The sequence below is a fragment of the Bubalus bubalis genome, chromosome 3 (assembly GCF_019923935.1).
Source record: "Bubalus bubalis isolate 160015118507 breed Murrah chromosome 3, NDDB_SH_1, whole genome shotgun sequence".
Classification (NCBI taxonomy): Eukaryota; Metazoa; Chordata; class Mammalia; order Artiodactyla; family Bovidae; genus Bubalus; species Bubalus bubalis.
The window spans coordinates 57,504,034-57,523,274 of NC_059159.1; the positions used below are offsets into that span (position 1 = coordinate 57,504,034).

At 47.6% G+C, this 19,241-nt stretch overlaps 1 protein-coding gene across 5 annotated transcripts in view; it reads right to left on the reverse strand.

Annotated features, from left to right (window-relative positions):
* Positions 1–19,241, reverse strand: part of HLF (HLF transcription factor, PAR bZIP family member) — a 54,050-nt gene that overhangs the window by 8,389 nt on the left and 26,420 nt on the right. For all 5 annotated transcript variants that reach the window (XM_006051521.4, XM_025281279.3, XM_025281280.3 and 2 more), the window contains one exon: positions 861–1,081. In XM_006051521.4, coding sequence (XP_006051583.1) covers positions 861–1,081 — 221 coding nt within the window. The remainder of the gene's footprint in view (positions 1–860; positions 1,082–19,241) is intronic.

Genomic DNA, 19,241 nt, shown 5'->3' on the forward strand with positions numbered 1-19,241 from the left:
GAGAAGTTAGAAAAGACCTAATTATGCCTGCTTCCAATGCCTTGAATGTATACAATCACATCTCTATTGTTCATATGATTAGAAAGCAGCATAAACACAGACAATTCTAAGCAATGGCTAATCAAAAATGGTTCTATTTTGGTATCAGTAGGCATGGCATAATTTTAGAAAGAATTATCTTCCTAAGGTATCATAAAGATGTTGGATTAATTTTGTTTAAGTTGCATCTGATTTCCTAAGGTAAATCTATTTCCCTTTATAAATAATGTGTCCCTTCAACACAGTAGAGAAAAACCAACCCCAAATTAACCTTTTGTTGAGATACTCAAGTGATCACTACGTGAGATGCAGAGTGAACATTACTTATAAATAGGGTCAGGAAACCCCCCAGCTTCCTTAACAACATCCCACCCTGGCATCCAAGGTTTGCAATGTGGAGAGAGGTCCTGTCTCGCTGTTACTCCCTGAGGCCTACAGAGAAATGGCAGCAGTTAATTAGCATTAAACTCCCAAAGGAAAGGTAACCCTTGAAGACTCTGAGGTCTAGGTATCCTTCCCAATATTTTTTTTTTCCCTTTCCAACCTTGAAAGATCCAGATTTGACTTTACTAGGCTTTTATGGGTTTCCTTGCAGATAGCAGTGGGCTTGCTTCCTTCATGGGCTGCAAAGTACTTCATTTTATTGCTTTTCCTTATTTCTGTACATTATCAAGATATGAAAGGCATAGTACAGAAGACACCCAGAGAGGAAGCAACCAACCTTGTCACGTGCTGAAAAATGGGGCCGAAAATTATCAGTCTTTGTCTTTCTCGACCCCGCTCTCCACTTGCCCACAGCCTAGTTACTAGTTCCCGTTTACCTTCAGGTCGTCCGGGATGAAGACTTTGCGCGCTTTCTTAATCATGGGCTGTGGCTTCAGCTCTTCCTCGGAGAACTTGCGTTTGCGAGGGTCAAACATCTCCTGGCCGGGGATGCTGGAGAGGGCGAGGTCGGCCGGGTCCGGCTCGTAGCCCACCGGCACCTGGATGGTGTCGGGGTCGATGGGGCTCGGAGTATTGCGGTTGGCTGGCAGCAGCTGGCCTGGAATGGCACGGGAGCTTTAGTTCGTGAGCCCTCTATGGAAGCCCAGGAGTGGGCTATCGACTTCCGTCTACTTGATGACGCTCAGGATGAGGTGAAGGGTCTTAAGCTCACTTAAATGTGACCCCGCAGGCTGAACACTTTACTCGTGTCAGATAGGGGGAAACAAAGACCCACGTACACATATTCACAAGCTAAATTAAAAAATGCATGCGTTCATTCCTTCCTATAATGTAATCACGAAGCACCACCTCTGTGGCAGGTACTTTGTTTTTTTCACCTTTAAGGTTTCTTCCAAGTGAGTCGGGGAATCAGATTAAAACCAGCCAGTGAGATATAGTGAAGGGGTGAAAGGAAACCACACATGCTTGCAGAGAGCGGAGGAACAGGACACAACACAAAGAGGCCAGGGGACACTTCCCAGAGAGGATGCTCGGCGCAGCTGCATCTCTACACAGAGAGCTGAGCCACACAGGTAATCCAGGGACAGACCCAAGACAGGGGGTCAGGTTTTGAAGGAACCACGAGCAGTCTTGGGTGGCTCTGTCAGAGCACGAGACTGAGAGAGGCAGAAGTGCAAGAGATGTGGTCAGGAAGGTGGCCAGTAGGGATGTTCAAGAGGCCTCGAATGTCACTGAGGGGTTCTGAGCACGAAAGCAACAGGCGGAGCTGAGGTTTGGAAAGTGTGAGGAGTGAGCTGAAGGGGACAGGACTGGACACGGGAGATGAGCCGGCAGGCTGCACCCTAACCCACACATGCACTCCGGAAACACCAAGCAAAATGGAAAAGACACTGTGGAGATGCTCTAACTTCCACCTGCCGCCGAAACGCACAAAGGTCCTCAGAGCAACAAGTTGACTGTGTTTTGGAAAGTGTCTCACTGGTGAACATGAACTTGATAACAGACTGCAGTGTTTATGTGGGAGCTCTGAATCCTAACTTTCAGTTTCACCTGAATTTTACAGTCACCCCTTTCATGCCCAAAGAATACATGAGAGGATATGCCTCAGCTGGGTCTGGCCCGGGTCCTCCTCTGCCTTCACTGCTGAAGGCCGGCTGTCGCGTGGAACATCCTGTAGGTGCCATTAGAACCTACCCTGGACTGAAGGGCAAAGCCGTTGGCTCGATTTCTGGCTAAACTGTGAAACCACACTTGTCTGTTTTTCAGAAAGGCCTGGTGGGGAGCTTGCAGAATGAATGTTCTGGGTGACCTTTTGGTCCTCACTCTGCTTTGAGCTCTCTTTGTATCCTGCTTGCCAGAGAGGAAGGGATGGGCCCCCAGGCACTGGCAGAGGATGGAGATTCTCATTAGCCAGGCTCTGCTTGGTTCCAGCTTCTAGTGGCTGCTGAGATCTGCACGGGATGGTGTCAAGCCAGATTTGATCTTGTGCCTCTTGACACTGACTGAGAGAACGAGCCGTGTCTGACTCAAACTGGTATTTTATTTTCCCTTTAGGAACTCTCTTTGAACTTAATAATAAAACCACCCCATACCCACTCCCCCTGCCCAGTACACACACACACACACACACACACACACACACACACACACTCCTCCACTACCGACCACGTGGTCTTTCATCTTTCCTCTATTTTACCCCCACCCACTTCTCCCAGTGAGCCTACTTCAGAATTCTGCTTCTATAAAGAATATTGCTCATTTAATGGTGGCCCTCAGAAATGCTGGGTGCTGACATTCATTCATGGACATTCTAACAATAACACTTCACATGAGGCAGAACCTTTATCTGCATTCCTTCTCTTCAGCCCTTTCTTCCAGTGGAAGTAGGTCAGCCCTACCTGAAGCATGGAGAAAACCTGCCCGGACCGCAGATGAGTCAATGGCTTTCAATGGCTTCCCAGCATCGCAGAGCACCCAGCAAAGGACCTGAGAAACATCCAGGTCTCCCTTCTCCCAAGATACCCTTGCATCATCTTGTTTGTCTATATTTTTGACTGCATTAACTCTGTTGGACATGTTTATTTCCCCCTTTATTCCTAAATGTTAACAGTATCCCTGAGTAACAGGAGGATCTTTATTATTTTATCCTATTTTTTGTGGATTTGCAAAATTTTATTAATATGAATTTTCAAATTAAGAATCATTTAATTTTTTAAATTACCATAGATGTTCATTGCAAAATTTCAACAAATGCAGAAATGTGTCTCCCTTGCCCTCAATCCATCTTGCTGCTCTTCCCAAAGGATACCTTTAACTGTTTAGTGTTAACTTCTCAATCCTGTAGATACTACCCCTAGGTCTTACATTACTCTTTCTATATATCAGTATACCATATGCAATTACCCATGTTAGTACAAACAGAACCACTCTGTTCTTTTTAAAGGGTGAGTAGTTCCCAAAATTTGGATGTAACAATTTACCTAATCATTTCCCAACTGATGCATTTTTAGGTATGTGAGTGTTTTTATAGAAGAGATTTCTAAAAGTGAGATTGCTCTTACAAAAGGCAAGTATTTTTAAATTTCTAAAAGCATTGCTAAGTCTTATCTATTTATACTTGCACCAACATTTGAGAGAGTTCATTTTTGTACAAATTAAATGATAAGTTTTAAAATGTTGCCAATCTGACTACACAAATATCACTATTGTTTAATTTACATTTCCTTCTTAGTAGTGAGACTGAACAACTCACATGTCTATTGGGTATTTATTTCTTCTCCTGTATACTACCCTTTTCTTATTTTTTGCTCCTTTTTAAGTGGATTTTGTTGCGTATTCATTTGTAAGCACTCTTTATAGAAAGAATTTCATATCAACTATGGATATAATCATTTCATCTGTTTTCTCTGTAGAAAATATTTTCTCCCAGACTGTTTGTTTTCTAGCTTTGCTTAGAGTTTTGCACTATGGGTGAGATCTTGCACTATAATATAGTAATAATATCTTAAAAATTTCTTCTTTATGGCTTCTAATTTCATATCTTCTCTATCCCCAAATCATACTATATGCACACATGTATACATGTATATATATATATACTATATATGTGTACATATGTGTGTGGGTATATATATATATACACACACATATATATTACTCTATACTTTAATATGGAGAAGGCAATGGCACCCCACTCCAGTACTCTTGCCTGGAAAATCCCATGGACAGAGGAGCCTGGTAGGCAGCAGTCCATGGGGTCGCTAAGAGTCGGACACGACTGAGTGACCTCACTTTCACTTTTCACTTTCATGCATTGGAGAAGGAAATGGCAACCCACTCCAGTGTTCTTGCCTGGAGAATCCCAGGGATGGAGGAGCCTGGTGGGCTGCCGTCTATGGGGTCGCACAGAGTCAGACACGACTGAAGTGACTTAGCATGCATACTTTAATATAACTATAATTATATTTTAGGATTTTGAGTCACCTATGATTTATTTTTGTATAACATACAAGCAAGGGCCTTTACATAATACTTTCCAAATGGATTAATATAATGGTATTAGTAAGATCTGATGTTTGAAAGGGCAAGTTCTGCCCTCTTTATGGTTCTTTTTGGAAGATTTTCTTCAGTATTCTTATACTCATAGAAATAGGAATTTCAGGATACATTAAATTATATTTTAAATTATTAATGGGATTTTGAATGACGATTGAGTGAAACCATAGGTTAGTTTGGGGACAACTGATACCTTTAAAATATTCAATACATCCTTAGTATACTCTCCATTTTTATTATTTCATCTTTTTCTTATATCTTTAAGGCCACTTCACTCCCTTATTAGTTCTAAAAGCTCTAACAGAGTTTTCAAGGTAAATAATCTTTTCTGTCTCTAGAGATAGTTGTTGCCTCAGTGTTTATAATTCCTACTTTAAAAATTAAAAAAAAAAATAACTCACTGCATTGGCTAGGCTCTGCAAAAAAAACTGAGTAAAAGGGATGAGGCTAAAGTCTGTCCCAGACTTTAATGAAAATAACTTTTAATGCCTTACATCCTTAAGCTTTGTTCTAGACCCCTAGTAGATAACCTTCTGAGAAGCTAAAATAGTTCCAACCTTCCCAGCCCTACTGCACTGAGAGTTACTGTTGTTTTTTGTAAATCAGAAATTATGTATGATAATACATTTCCTCAAATGCATTTTTAGTATCTGTTGAGATGATCACGTGTTTTGTTTCTCTTTTCGTGTATTTGTTAAGTCTGAGCTTGGTATTTCTCCAAGGCTTTCTCTGAAAGAACTGGGTGGACAGGATCAACCCCATGGTGTAGACTCTGCAGTTTGCTGGGACATAGTTTTCTTTTTTCTAAAAGCATCTCAGTGAAAGTCATTTCTAGGAGAGCCAAGGAGGATTTCTGGTGGAGAGGGTGGAACAAAGGGTTAAAATCTGGACAGAGATTAAAAGTTATCTTGAAACCAAAAATTGGCCTCTGCTTTTGTCCGAGTAGGTATGCCTAAACCTCCAAATAGCGTAATTGAAGATAGGATGTTTCTTATTCTTACATACTTAATAAGAATCTAGCAACCTCTTTGACCCCACACAGTCATAATTTGAGTATGAAATAGCACTTTTGACTGTCTTTGCACCCACTGCCTTCAGAGGAAAACCATCATCAGGGCTCACTTCACTGCAAAACACCCTGCTTCTGAGAATCCTTATGTTACAGGGAAACAATTAACTTAGAAGACTCTAGTAACATTCAAGGGTCCATAATGAGTGACCACTCTAGATACTGAGATTAAATAAAGGCCCTACAAGCACATCCTAAGGATACGGGCTTCCTGGACCCTCAGGCTGACTCTGGGCCCTGAGGTCTTTATTCCAATGGCAGGAACCTCTTGGCCTGTCTAACAAGCACTCTGCAAAGACAGCAGTGTCCTGAAGGCCAGAGGTCTTGCCCCTCCCTCTCCCCATGTTCTGTTACATGCGACCTTGCAGTTCCAGGCTGAGTCTATTTCCCCAGCCTTCGCATCTGGGCTGGCCCTGTGACGAGCGCTGGCCGACAGACCGTGACGGAAGTGACAATGTCAGCTCCAAGGCTGCACCTAAAGAGGGCTCGCACATCCTGCTGTTTTTCTGCAGCACTTCAGTCCCCACCAGTCACACTGCAGTGTGGGGAGGGGCTGAGGGGGACAGGGGGCAGGCCAGTCCAGGCCAGCCCAGGTCACCTGTTCCCCAGACGTGCAAGTCCAGCCAAGATCAGCTGAGCCACCTGACCCACTCATAGCCATTTCAGACAAGGGAACAATAAGCCTTCATTTGTGAATGCTACTGAGCATTTGTGAGTGTTTGGTAAACACTGTCGTGGCAACCCGACTGATCTACAGGCTGAGCTGTTGTACTTGGGGAGATGCTTATACAATAACATTAAGATTACAACAAGGTTTTAAAATGTACTGAGTAGTGGTTAAGCCGTCTAGTGAGTCAGACTCGGGTTTGATTTCTCGTTCTGCCACCTGTATGTTATAAACTTGGGTGTTTGAGTAAAGGACCAGAAAGAAATTGTCCCCACTTCCTAGTAAGGTCTATAGTAAGGACAGAAACTATGGTGAATTTTTTTCCTTTTTAAAAATCTACCTCTCTGAGTTTAAGTTTTTTCATCTATAAACGCAGATTACCATGCCTGTCTCATAGGGCTGTGTGAGAAACGAATGTGAGAAAGAAATGCAAAAAAGGCAAAATGGTTGTCTAAGGAGGCCTTATAAATAGCTGAGAAAAGAAGAGAAGCAAAAGGCAAAGGAGAAAAGGAAAGATATACCCATTTGAAAGCAGAGTTCCAAAGAATAGCAAAGAGAGATAACAAAGCCTTCTTCAGTGATCAGGGTAAAGAAATAGAGGAAAACAACAGAATGGGAAAGACTAGGGATCTCTTCAAGAAAATTAGAGATACCAAGGGAACATTTCATGCAAAGATGGGCACAATAAAGGACAGAAATGGTATGGACTTAACAGAAGCAGGAGCTATTAGGAAGAGGTGGCAAGAATACACAGAAGAGCTATACAAAAAAGATCTTCATGACCCAGATAACCACAATGGTGTGATCACTCACCTAGAGCCAGACATCCAGGAATCCGAAGTCAAGTGGGCCTTAGGAAGCATTATTACAAAAAAAGCTAGTGGAGGTGCTAGAATTACAGCTGAGTTCTTTCATTTGCTTAATTGGAAAAGGAGTACATCAAGGCTGTATATTGTCACCCTTCTTATTTAACTTATATACAGAGTACATCATGCAAAATGCCAGGCTGGATGAAGCACAAGCTGGAATCAAAATTACCGAGAGAAATATCAATAACCTCAGATATGCAGATGACACCACCCTTATGGCAGAAAGTGAAGAAGAACTAAAGAGCCTCTTGATGAAGGTGAAAGAGGAGAGTGAAAAAGCTGGCTTAAAAGTTCAGAAAAATAAGATCATGGCATCTGGTCCCACCACTTCATGGCAAATAGATGTGGAAACGGTGGAAACAGTGACAGACTTTATTTTTTGGGCCTTCAAAATCACTGCAGATGGTGAGTGCAGCCATGAAATTAAAAGACGCTTGCTCCTTGGAAGAGAAGTTATGACCAACCTAGACGGCATATTAAAAAGCAGAGACATTACTAACAAAGGTCCATCTAGTCAAAGCTATGGTTTTTCCAGTAGTCATGTACGGATGTGAGAGTTGGACTATAAAGAAAGCTGAGCGCAGAAGAATTAATGCTTTTGAATTGTGGTGTTGGAGAAGACTCTTGAGAGTCCCTTGGACTGCAAGGAGATCCAACCAGTCCATCCTAAAGATCAGTCCTGAGTGTTCATTGGAAGGACTGATGTTGAAGATGAAACTCCAATACTTTGGCCACCTGATGTGAAGAACTGACTTATTTGAAAAGACCCTGATGCTGGGAAAGATTGAAGGCACGACAGCGGATGAGATGGTTGGATGGCATCACCAACGATGCCATGATGGACATGAGTCTATGTAAACTCCGGGAGTTGGTGATGGACAGGGAGGCCTGGCATGCTGCAGTCCATGGGGTCGCAAAGAGTTGGACACAACTGAGTGGCTGAACTTAACTGATAGATGAAGTGCTCAACATAATTCACAGTGCCTGGGAAGTAGTCAGTGGTCTCCATATAAATACAAATATCAAATATCCAGAGTATGAGGCGGAGAAGGCAATGGCACCCCACTCCAGTACTTTGCCTGGAAAACCTCATGGACAGAGGAGCCTGGTGGGCTGCAGTCCGTGGGGTCGCTAAGAGTCGGACATGACTGAGTGACTTCACTTTCACTTTTCACTTTCATGCATTGGAGAAGGAAATGGCAACCCACTCCAGTGTTCTTGCCTGGAGAATCCCAGGGACAGGGGAGCCTGATGGGCTGCTGTCTCTAGGGTCGCACAGAGTCAGACACGACTGAAGCAACTTAGCAGCAGCAGCAGAGTATGAGGAATTCCCTGGTAGTCTAGTGGTTAGGACTCTGCACTTCCACTGCAGCTTCGATCCCTGGCTGGGAAACTCAGATTCTACAAGTTGCTTGGCACAGCGAAAAATATAGATAGATAAATAAATACTATGATCCCAGATACTTTTAAAAAATTGAATAAAAAGACTACACTTCCTCGTCTAAGCTTCATGGTTTCTTCACTGTGCATCTGTGTGTGTGTGTGAGTGCATGGTCAGTCATGTTCAGTTCTCTGTGACCCCATGGACTGTAGCCCACCAGCTTCCTTGGTCCATGGGATTTCCCAGGCAGCTGGGTTGCTATTTCCTTCTCCAGGGGATCTTTCCAACCCAGGGATCAAACCCGCATCTCCTGCATTGGCAGGCAGATTCTTTACCACTGAGCCACCTGGGAGGCATCTCTCTCATCCTCCTAACTGCTCCCCCTCCTTCCGTTCGAGTCCTCACAATGGGCTCTCCACACAGCCTGGAAAACATTCTAACAATGGACCTGGACTTGCACGGTGGCCCAGTGGTTGAGACTTTGCATTGCCACAGCAGGAAGCGTGGTTTCAGTCCCTGGTTGGGGAACTACAACCCCACATGCCACGTGGTGCAGCCAGAAATAAACATATAAAGGTAATACAGACCTATGCTGGCCACCCTCCCATCTGAAGCCCTCCATAGACTGCACTGCCGCTCAAGGCCCCGCAGCTTGCAGGCCTAGTCATGCAGCCTTGCCTCCGCTCCTCACGCCCCAAGCAGGACCCCAGGTCTGGGTCCTCAGGATTCCCTAACCTAAACATTCTCCCCTGCACTGCCTGCCTGGCCCTTCTGCGCCCTTTAGTTGCCGGTGCAAAAGCCACGTCCCCTCACTCTCTGACTTTCCTCTGCCCCAACTACCAAACCACCCTGTTTCATGTCCTTTGCAAAATGTATCTCTACCCCAAACTATCTTTTGTATTTGCTTGACTTGGTCAGAGACCTCCCTCCATCAACACGGAAGAACCAGGGGATGGGGACCTTGTCTTCTTTGCTGCTGTATCCCCAGCTTCTAGAAGGAGCCTGCATGGAGGAGACGTTTAATACTAACCACTGAACAACTGGAAATAAATACCCCTGGTTCGTAATGAGGACTGTTTGGGGAAATATGTTTTCTTTTTATTATATTTTACCAATTATCTATAATGAGCCTCTTTTACTTTCAAAGACAGAAATAAAAATGAGCTTTTAAAATTGGACTTTGCTTCATTTTGCAAAGAGAAGAAGCCCCCAGAAAAGGAAGAAGAAGAGGAGAAAGAAAAGGCTTAACCAAACATTAGATTTGAAAGAGTCCTTTTCAACTCCAGCAGCTGTGAATCTGTCATAACATTTGACACTTTTCTAGTGTCCTGAGCCTTATTTGGTTGATACATTAACTTCGAGGCAAAAACAAATCCCTCTGTCTCTGTTTTACACACACACACACACACACACGCACACACATACTTCCCTTGTGCCAAATCCAGACAAGGTGCCCAGTAAGTGCTGTCCATGATTGCAGAACAAATATACTGAAAGGTCTCTATAAAGATCAGTTTGATCAAAGCAGCTCTTTCCTAACACTCTCTCCACAGTAATGGGCTGTCCACAGAAATATGGGTAAAGCACAACATTGAGAAGCCAAACCAACCCATTACGTATGAACATAAGGAAGGGTCTGCCTGCTCCATTCACTGAGAGAGCGCGTGAAACGCTGCCCTGAGGGTGGGTGGACAGACCCCCACCCACTGAGAAGTCGCTGTTAGGAGCAAAGGTCAGTGGTCAGCACCCCCGCCCCCCTGCCAGGTACCCCTCCCATGTACCACCTCAGTTAATCCTCAAGATATGTGTGTAAGTTGGAATCATTAGTACCCCCTTTTTCCAGACAGTTTAAGACAAGCTCAGAAATGCTGGAGAAGGGAATGGCACCCTACTCCAGTATTCTCACCTGGAGAATCCCAGAGATAGAGGAGCCTGGCGGGCTACAGTCCAGGGGGTCGCAAAGAGTCGGACATGACTGAGCAACTATCACTCACTCACTCAGAAATGCTAAATAATGAACCAAGGTTGCCGAACTGGTAGATGAAACAGAATCTCACCTCCCAATTCTTCTGATTCTAAAACCCAAGCTCTTAAGCACATAAATGCCTTAAAGGAAAGCAAGGGATTTTGTACTCTCCGACTGAGCTCAGTGTCAGGACCTGGGTCTCCTGGCCTCATGGACAACTTCCCACTGACCCATGAGCCTGCCCCACAATTTACGGATTAGGAAAAGGAGGGTCAGAGGTGAAATCCACATCCTCCCCCCCGCCCCAACACACACACAGTCATGCAGCCAGAAAGCTGGAGGGAGACTGGTGGGGCTCAGTCTCCCAGGGCGTGCCATGCTCCTGGGCGTGGATGCTTCCCCAAGGGGGCAGGGATGCCCCAGGCATGGACAAGAGCCCCAGGAATGAGGGCAGCCAGCCGCCCCGTTTCCTTTCCCTCCCCGCCTCCACTACCTTGGTCCTCCTGAACAGCCGCTCATGCCAAGGACACGCCTTCAACGACAAATCAACTAATGGCCCAGAGGGCCGGGGCTCCTGGCTACATATCATGCAGGCATCTTTACATATCACTCATCATCTTTAAAGAGCTGCTGGATGGCCAGAGACCAGGCCTTGTCTGTTCCGTTATGGCTGTGGCTGCAAAGGTCATGTCACGGGGGAGCATGTTTTACATCTACACCCCTGAGTGATCAGCGCGCTAATTAACTCTGGGTCTGCGTTTGGGCACAGACAGGGGAAACACCATTCAGGCTCCTGCTCCAGCCTCTGTCCGTCCCCTCTGACCCATCCTTTGGAGACCGCCGGGCTCGCCTGAAAGCACAGATGGACTTGGACTCAGGGTGCACTTGCCCCTAAAGAGCTCTGTGACCGGGGCCAGCCGCTCCCCCACGCAGAGTCCTGCTCTCTTGTTAGTTGCCCGGGGCTGGCTGCACTGGGCATGGTGTGGGGAGGCCACGCGGCAGTGTCTGCCTCCCCCCCGCCCTCCAGCACACACTGCCTGCCAGCTGCCACCCAAGCAAAGCCTGCTGGACGTCACCAAGTGTGACCCTGCGTCCAGGACAAGCACGCTGCTCTGGGATCGCGCTCCAGTACCCAAAATGGCCCTGACTTGATCTGGCAGCTCCTGATTTGGCAGAGGCCAGGGCTGGATTAGCAAGGCCTCTCATTCCAAGGGTGTGGATCAGCGCAAATCTTGCCAGTGGAGTCAGCAAGAAACCTGCCTCCTTGAGCCGACTGAGAGCTGAGGGGCTCAGAGCCTCCCCTGTTGGCACTCAGTGCCACGTAGCAGCACCAAAGCTCCCGCCGGGGGTCCGGGCATGCATGGGCCCACCGGCCACTGCACCGTTGTTCCCTAGACAAAGTGACAGAGCCCCTCCAGCTCCTCTATCCCCAGAGCCAGAGTCTCTCCCTGCTGGGCGCATGGGATTAAAAAGGTGGCCAGAAATGTACTCACAGCCCCACAGACCAAAGCCAGTGGGTGCAGGCCGGATTCCAGGTCTGGCAACACTGACCCTCCCTCCCCCTATCAACCATACGTAGAGTCGGAAGGGCCACGGATGGGAAATAGTGCCCGGTCCTCCCCTGCACTCTCCTGTCTCTGCCCACTCCATCCCAAGTCATGGCACGCCGCTGCACAAGAGCAGGCCTCTTGGTTCCTCTGCACTTGCAGGAAATGCATGGCGGGTGAAGACCTGGGAAGTGCAAGGTTGAATCCCACCAACTGCCTGCTTGCCCAGCCTTTGAACGCTCTGCACGTCAGACACACCCTCCGAGAACTGCGTGGCTGCAATCCTCCCCAGGCTGCCCGGGGAACGAGGGCTCTCATCTAGAATGACCATGTCAAGCCTTTCTGCATCTCCATGGGACAGAGGACAAGCGACAAGAGGCATCTGGAGGGGATGAAGCGGAGTCTGGGTTCCCCCCTCTGCCCTTCCTCAGCCCCCTGCATGGAAACGGTGGTGATGTCGGTTTCCGAGGAGGAGCAGACACCAGAGGGGCTCCTGCCCAGCGTTATTCGCTGCCTCTGGACCTGGTTCAAGTGCACATGGAGTGTCGATGGCCTCGTCCTGCCCTCCTGACAGACCTGCAGAGCCCCAAGGGCCAATGGGCACACGGTACCTGCGGAGAAACTGAGCCACTAAGCAGTTTACGGAAGTCCTGCTGGGATGGGGCTACCTTCTCATCAAGCAGAGAAGCAAGCTCTCCATACCTGGAGGCTATTTTCGGTTTTTAATGACAACATGCACCACTGAAGTCAGCACCGCTGAGGTCCCTGGAGCCTCTTTAATTGTCCGAGTTGGTGAAAATCTGCAGATCTAGTCATTTGAAACCTGCAGTTTTCAAAGTGCTGCCAGGGCGAGTTATTAAACTGACTATTCTCTGGGCCATGTGAGTTTTTGTTTGGATTCGGGGACGAGGTAAGCGCAGGGCTTGCTGACGTCCTCGGCGAACCCCGGAACCGGCAGCAAACAAATGGCCCACATTCCCCCGAGCGACACCCTTCCTCCTCTCCCAGCCCCTCAACCTGTCCAAACAAACATAGGAAGAGAAACAGAATTGTTTGAAAGCCTGAGTTTCCGGATGAACATGAATAGGACTCAGGTGTGGCTTCTCAAGGAGATCCACACAAATTCTTTCCTGTGCGAGTCTCCAGGCTGAGCACCCAAAAGTAAATAAGCTTTTCTAAGGCCTCCTGCCTCGGCGCCCGGCCAGCGCACTCTGAAATTCTCTGCCCAGAGTTCAGAGTCCTGCGCTGGTCCGGGTGCGGCCACTCGAGGCCTGTCACTCACCGCTGCTGGGAACCAAACTCACAGGCTGAGCTTGCGGGGACCACCAGCCCCTCTCCCCGGGTCTCCCAAGGCCTGGACGCTGCTGTCTCCTATCTCTTCTTCCATCAGGCTTCAGGTGTGGACCACACCCGTCTCATGCAAAAGGACTGGAATCCAGAGACCAGGCCAGTGACTCGGACTGTGGGGGAGACCCCCTGGGCTCTGGTTTGAGCACCAGTTATATAATGAGATGCGAGTTCAGGATGAGAGCAAAGGTCATTCCAGCTCTAGCAGTAAACCATCCTTAAGTCTTGGGGAGGCTGTGCATCTTGGTTCAGATCCGTCAGAAGCGGGACAGGCCATCCCTGAGGACCTGGGCTGATGCAGTGCCCTCCTCGCTGGGCCCCCTGCCCCCTGCAGGCTTGTCCTGAGCACTTCAAACAGCACCTCCACCCGATCAAGGCCGCCAGAGGCCTTGCTCTGCCACCTGGTCCAAGCTTTGTCCAGAGGCCGAGGATGACCTCAGCCCTGCTCCACTCTCAGTCCAGCCACGCTGGCTGGCCCTGTTCCAGATGCTCTTGCTTCTCATCGTCTCCACCTCTACCTGCCCGACCGCCCCTCAAGGTCTAAGTCAAGCCCTCCTCCCACTGACTGTCGCAGTGTTGGTGACAACGTCCGACATGCCTCACATTTAATATCTATATCGTATCTCATGCAAGCATATGCTGGCCTGGAAGCTTCTCAGGTTAAGTGACTCTATAGCTTTTAAGCAATTATCTGTTCTCAAACTACACTGGAAATCTTTTCAGGCAAAGTCCTTGCCAATGCCTTGCACAGAAGATGATTAGCAAAGGCTTATTGCGACTTCCCTGGCCGTCCAGTGGCTAAGACTCCACTCCCAACACAGGGGGCTTGCATCTGAACCTGGTTAGGAAATTAGATCCTGTGTGCCGCAAGTAAGGCCTGGTGCAGCCAAATAAATATTTAAAAATAATAATAATAAAGTAAAACAAAGGCTTGTTGACTAAAACATTAATTTAACGAACATTTACTAAGACCTACTATGGACTAAGTTCTGAGTGTGTGTGTGTTAGTTGCTCAGTCATGTCTGACTCTTTGTGATCCCATGGACCCGCCGGGCTCCTCCGTCCCTGGGATTTCCCAGGCCAGAATCCTGGAGTGGGTTGCCATTTCCTTCTCCAGGGGATCTTCCCAACAGAGGGACTGAACCCGGGTCTCCTGCATTGCAGGCAGATTCTTCACTGTCTGAGCCACCAGTGAAGCACCAAAAGTTTGGATGGTCTTAATCCAGCAGAGCTGTCAGTTTCCTAGTTGTGTATTTACTTTTGTTGTGTGTGTGTGTGTGTGTGTGTGTGTGTGTGTGTGTGAGACAGAGAGACAGAGAGAGTTGCTCAGTGGTGTTGGACACTGTGACTCCATGGACTGTAGCCCAGGCAAGGATATTGGAGTGGGTTGCCCTTCCCTTCTCCAGGGGATCTTCCTGACCCAGGGATCAAACCTGAGCCACCAGGGAAGCCAAGCTGTGAAAATACATAAATAAAACCCAGCACACAGCCTGGAGGTGGACACTGTAAGCACACAGGTGTTCACAGCAGGTGCTAAGTGCTACAGGAGAGCTTTGCCCAGGGAACCACAGGGTGGAGGCCAAAGGTCGATCACTAAGCCAGATCCACGGAGGGAGTTGCAGGGGCATCGGGAAAGGCTTCTCAGAGCGAGTTGGCATCTTGGAGGATTCTCAACATTGGCTGGACAAGTAAAGAGATAAGGGGTGATGGAGGCAGAGGGAACAGAATCTGTGAGGCCATGAAGATGTTGAAAAACTCCTGGATCAGGCAGGGAACTGAGAGCAGGGGGTAGCTGGAGCTTAGAGGTCAAGGAGAGGGGAAGGAAGAGCTGAGACCAGACAGAGAGGGGCCCTCGTTGGCCAGATCTCACCCTCAAGGGGCTGGTGAGCGAGTGATGAGGTGACACCATGGCAACAGCGGAGGAGGCATCAGAGGGGAGGCAAGACATGCTGAGCAGCTCCCCCAATGCTGGGAGAGGGCAGGCTGGATTTAAGAGTCATTGATGAGGTAGGATCAATATGAGACTCTGTCAATCTGTGATGCAGCGCAGGAGAGAGCAGGACCAACTTGCAGGTTCCAGCTTGGACAGCCAGAAAGGAGGTGATAAAACTCACCGAGACCCAGGAGACGGTGCCCTGAGCACTTTCAGAGGAAAAGTCAGAGTCTGTGGCTCCACCAAATCCAGGGCACCTCTGGGCTCCAGATGGAGACCCCGGAGGATGTGGACCTCAGCTTTAGGCAAGAGTCCAGGCCTGAGAAGCGCAATTGTAACTAGAGATACGGATTTCACAGCCTTGAGATCCCCTGGGAGATAATACAGGGCAAGAAGAAAATCAGAGAAAAGGCCGTGGGGTAATCTTGATGTTCCAGGGATGGGAGCTTTAGAGGAGTCTGTGGACAGTTCTTGGAGAGGACAGAAAGGCAGGAAGTGGACTCATTCCTGGACAAGCTGGTGTCATGGGCTGACTGAGCGAGGGTTCGCCGCGTTACAGCTTGATAACTGGCTCTAGGTCGAGCAACCAGTGAGGTACAAGAGCTTACATTCAGACTTGGGTTACTTCCAAAGCCCTATCCTCTCTACACTCCCGCCACCACTGACACCTGCCCAACTACAAAAGGAATGCCACAGGCCGTGGCCAACAATTCCCGCCAAGCAGCCCTCCCCTGGACCCCTTGGGCGGCGGAGTCCGGGGCTCTGACCCACTCCTTGGGATGTCCATGTCTGCTCCACGTCCTCTGGGGGAGCTCTCTCTGAGGGATGTTGAGCGACCAGCCTAGAGGGGCCCCTTTGCATCCACTGCCTTGATGTCCCCTGAAGTCCTCGTGACATCTTTTGATTCGCTCTTGGTCTGGAGAGTGTATGTTGGACAGAGGATGACAGATAAAAAATGCCCGTAGATACCCCTCCAGCCCACAACAGAGAAGTCTGCAGTGCACAGGCTGTGTATATAACATGGAGCAGGGAGGTTCTCTTCCTCAGTATTAATGATTCTGAAAGGTTACTTAATAAGTGTTGCTAGGCAACAGGAGTTGCAGTGGGGGTGTGGGGTGAGGTTCTGCTAACTCGGGGATACGGATTCCCGGGGAGGGGGAAATCAGCTTAACCCCACAGAGTCAGCTGGTACCTGAACAAAAGGCACTCTGTGCCCCCCACCCCACCCAGCGTCTCATCCGGGGCAAGGCGGGCACTGCCAGCCTCTGCTGCAGTTGCGGGCACTCTGCTTCATGTAGGTGCTCCCGGCATGGGTATTGTCGTCCGATGGGCATACACCTTGGTGATGAGGTATCATGGGAGGAACTGCATTTTAAAGAAGTGATAGCTTGGTCTCGGTTATTTGGGCAGAGGAGAAGGGAAGACTAAAGAGCAACACACACTGTTTCCAGCGATGTAAAACCTGAATCAACATTCACTGAGCATGCGTCATGCATGCCGAGACTTGGGAAAGGCAGACACTCAGGTTTTCTCAAATAAATTTAAGTCCTACACAATGGAATATTTGCCAAACAGGCACTGGTTTTGACAAGCAATAAAAATGGAGGGGCTTAACGGAATCTAGTCCTTGCCACCACTATGCTGGTGGGGGACAAGGGAGATGCAGGTACATTTCCCTACGTATTTATAAGCCTCGCTGTAAGTCAGCCCAGAGTCATGTGGTTCCCTTACATATACTAGCATAATATTCTAAACCAGACAATTTCTTAGAAATGTGTTGTTTCGGAAAAATTGGAATTTTCCAGCTTGCACTAAGATTAGCCAAGCTAAACCCATCTGGCTCCTGCCTCATGTAGAAAAATCTATATGGGACAAAAATCTGCCTTTCTATTTCCCAGGCATGAGGTGAGGTCTGCGTGCCTCTTGGGTAAACAGAAATGAGGACCAAGTCAGCATCAAACACTCGTGCGGGTCCTCGTGTTGTGAAACCCCTTCTTGAGCTTCAGGCCAGGGCCTGCCAGGACCACGTGCGGGACGGAGGGCCCGGCAGAGTCTGTGACCTTTCGGTGGACCCAGCAGGGCCCAGCGCCTCCGTGACCTTTGTCATTCCAGTGTGCAACCCGCCCCCACCACCCCAGTCAACTCAGATTTCCTAATATTGATACAAACTCCTTAGCTAACGAAAGGCAGTTCTTACCTAAACATGGGAGTGAGAGAAAGAAACCAACTGAAAAGACACGTGGGCAAACAATAGATGGGCAGGGATAGGGGTGTTTCCTCAAAAAGGAAAGGACAGATGTATCAGACAGGGACGGAGGTCTTCCAGGGGGTGGGAGGCGTGAAGCAAGACGTGATGTCCTGATGCCAGCGGGCAAGGACGCTGCTCTTGGCACAGCTCGGCGGACAGAGGCATGGAAGGGGATGGCAGAGCACAGCCTCAAAGGACAGAACGAGAGCGACCGAAAGCAACCAAGGCGGTGGCCTTCTTCTGACACATGCTGTGCAGGAGGAGTCATTCCCCGAGATGCAGAATGCTTACAGCAGGCTCTCTGAAGAAGAGATGTCCATTTTCTATCTCCTGAAGCTAACTAAGCAGAAGAAAGGAGACAGGTACTCCCCAAAGTGGGCCAGGCCAGGGGCTCTTCATATTGAAGTCAGAGAGCAAGGTGTTGACTTTCATATCCACAAACTCTGCCTCTTCTAATGGAATCTGAGGCCACGCAGTAAGGAATTACCCACTAGCTGGCCACCATAAGGGAAGCCTTGCTATTTGGATCTGAAAGGGCATAACCGAGGCATCACCACCTAGGAGCAAGGTTCCTAATTTTACCCCCTGTCTGAGGGGGTAACCCTGGTTATGGCCCAGATTCACCTGCAGAGCTTTAAAATATATAGATGTTCAAGTACCTCTCCCACTTCAGTCAGAAGCTCTGAAAATGGGGCCTGGAACTCTCTATTTTTGGTTTGTTTTATTGATTTATTTTTTTAATGAAAGAAGAAATAGCCTTCACACTCACTTTTGATAGGAACTAGTACAATTCTTTTGGAGCCTACATACTTTGATCCAGTAATTCCACATCTAGGGACTTACACTTTAAATATACTGAATGTACAGAGAATGGCAACCAAGGATGAAAACAAGCTAAAGGTACTTGTTAAATAAATTACAGCACATCCAGACAATGGAATTCCATGCAGCCAGGAGAGCTCCATATACTCATATGGAAAGATATCCAAAAAACATTAAGCAAAAAAGGCAAGTTGCATAACATTATGTATAGTATATATTCTTCATATAGTGTGTTTATATACATATATTTCCATACTTCTCTACACAATCAATCTCTATATAAATATATGTACACATGTATTTATACACACAAAGAAAATGTCTGGAAGAGTATCCAAGGAACTGCTGACTTAAATCTGGAATGAGATATAGGAACTCAAGTTGTATTTTACACTGGTCATATATTACTTCTCAACATTCAAAAAAACTAAGACCATGGCCTCCGGTCCCATCACTTCATGGCAAATAGATGAGGAAACAATGGAAACAGTGACAGACTTTAATTTTGGGGGGGCTCCAAAATCACTGAAGATCATGACTGCAGCCATAAAATTAAAAGACGCTTGCTCCTTGGAAGAGAAGCTATGACCAATCTGAACAGCATATTAAAAAGCAGAGACATTGCTTTCCCAAAAAAGGTCCGTCTAGTCAAAGCTATGGTTTTCCCAGTAGTCATGTGTGGATGTGAGAGTTAGACTATAAAGAAAGCTGAGTGCTGAAGAGTCGATGCTTTTGATTTGTGGTGTTGGAAAAGACTTGAAAATCCCTTGGACTGCAAGGAGATCCAACCAGTCCATCCTAAAGGAAATCAGTCTTGAATATTCATTGGAAGGACGATGCTGAAGCTGAAGCT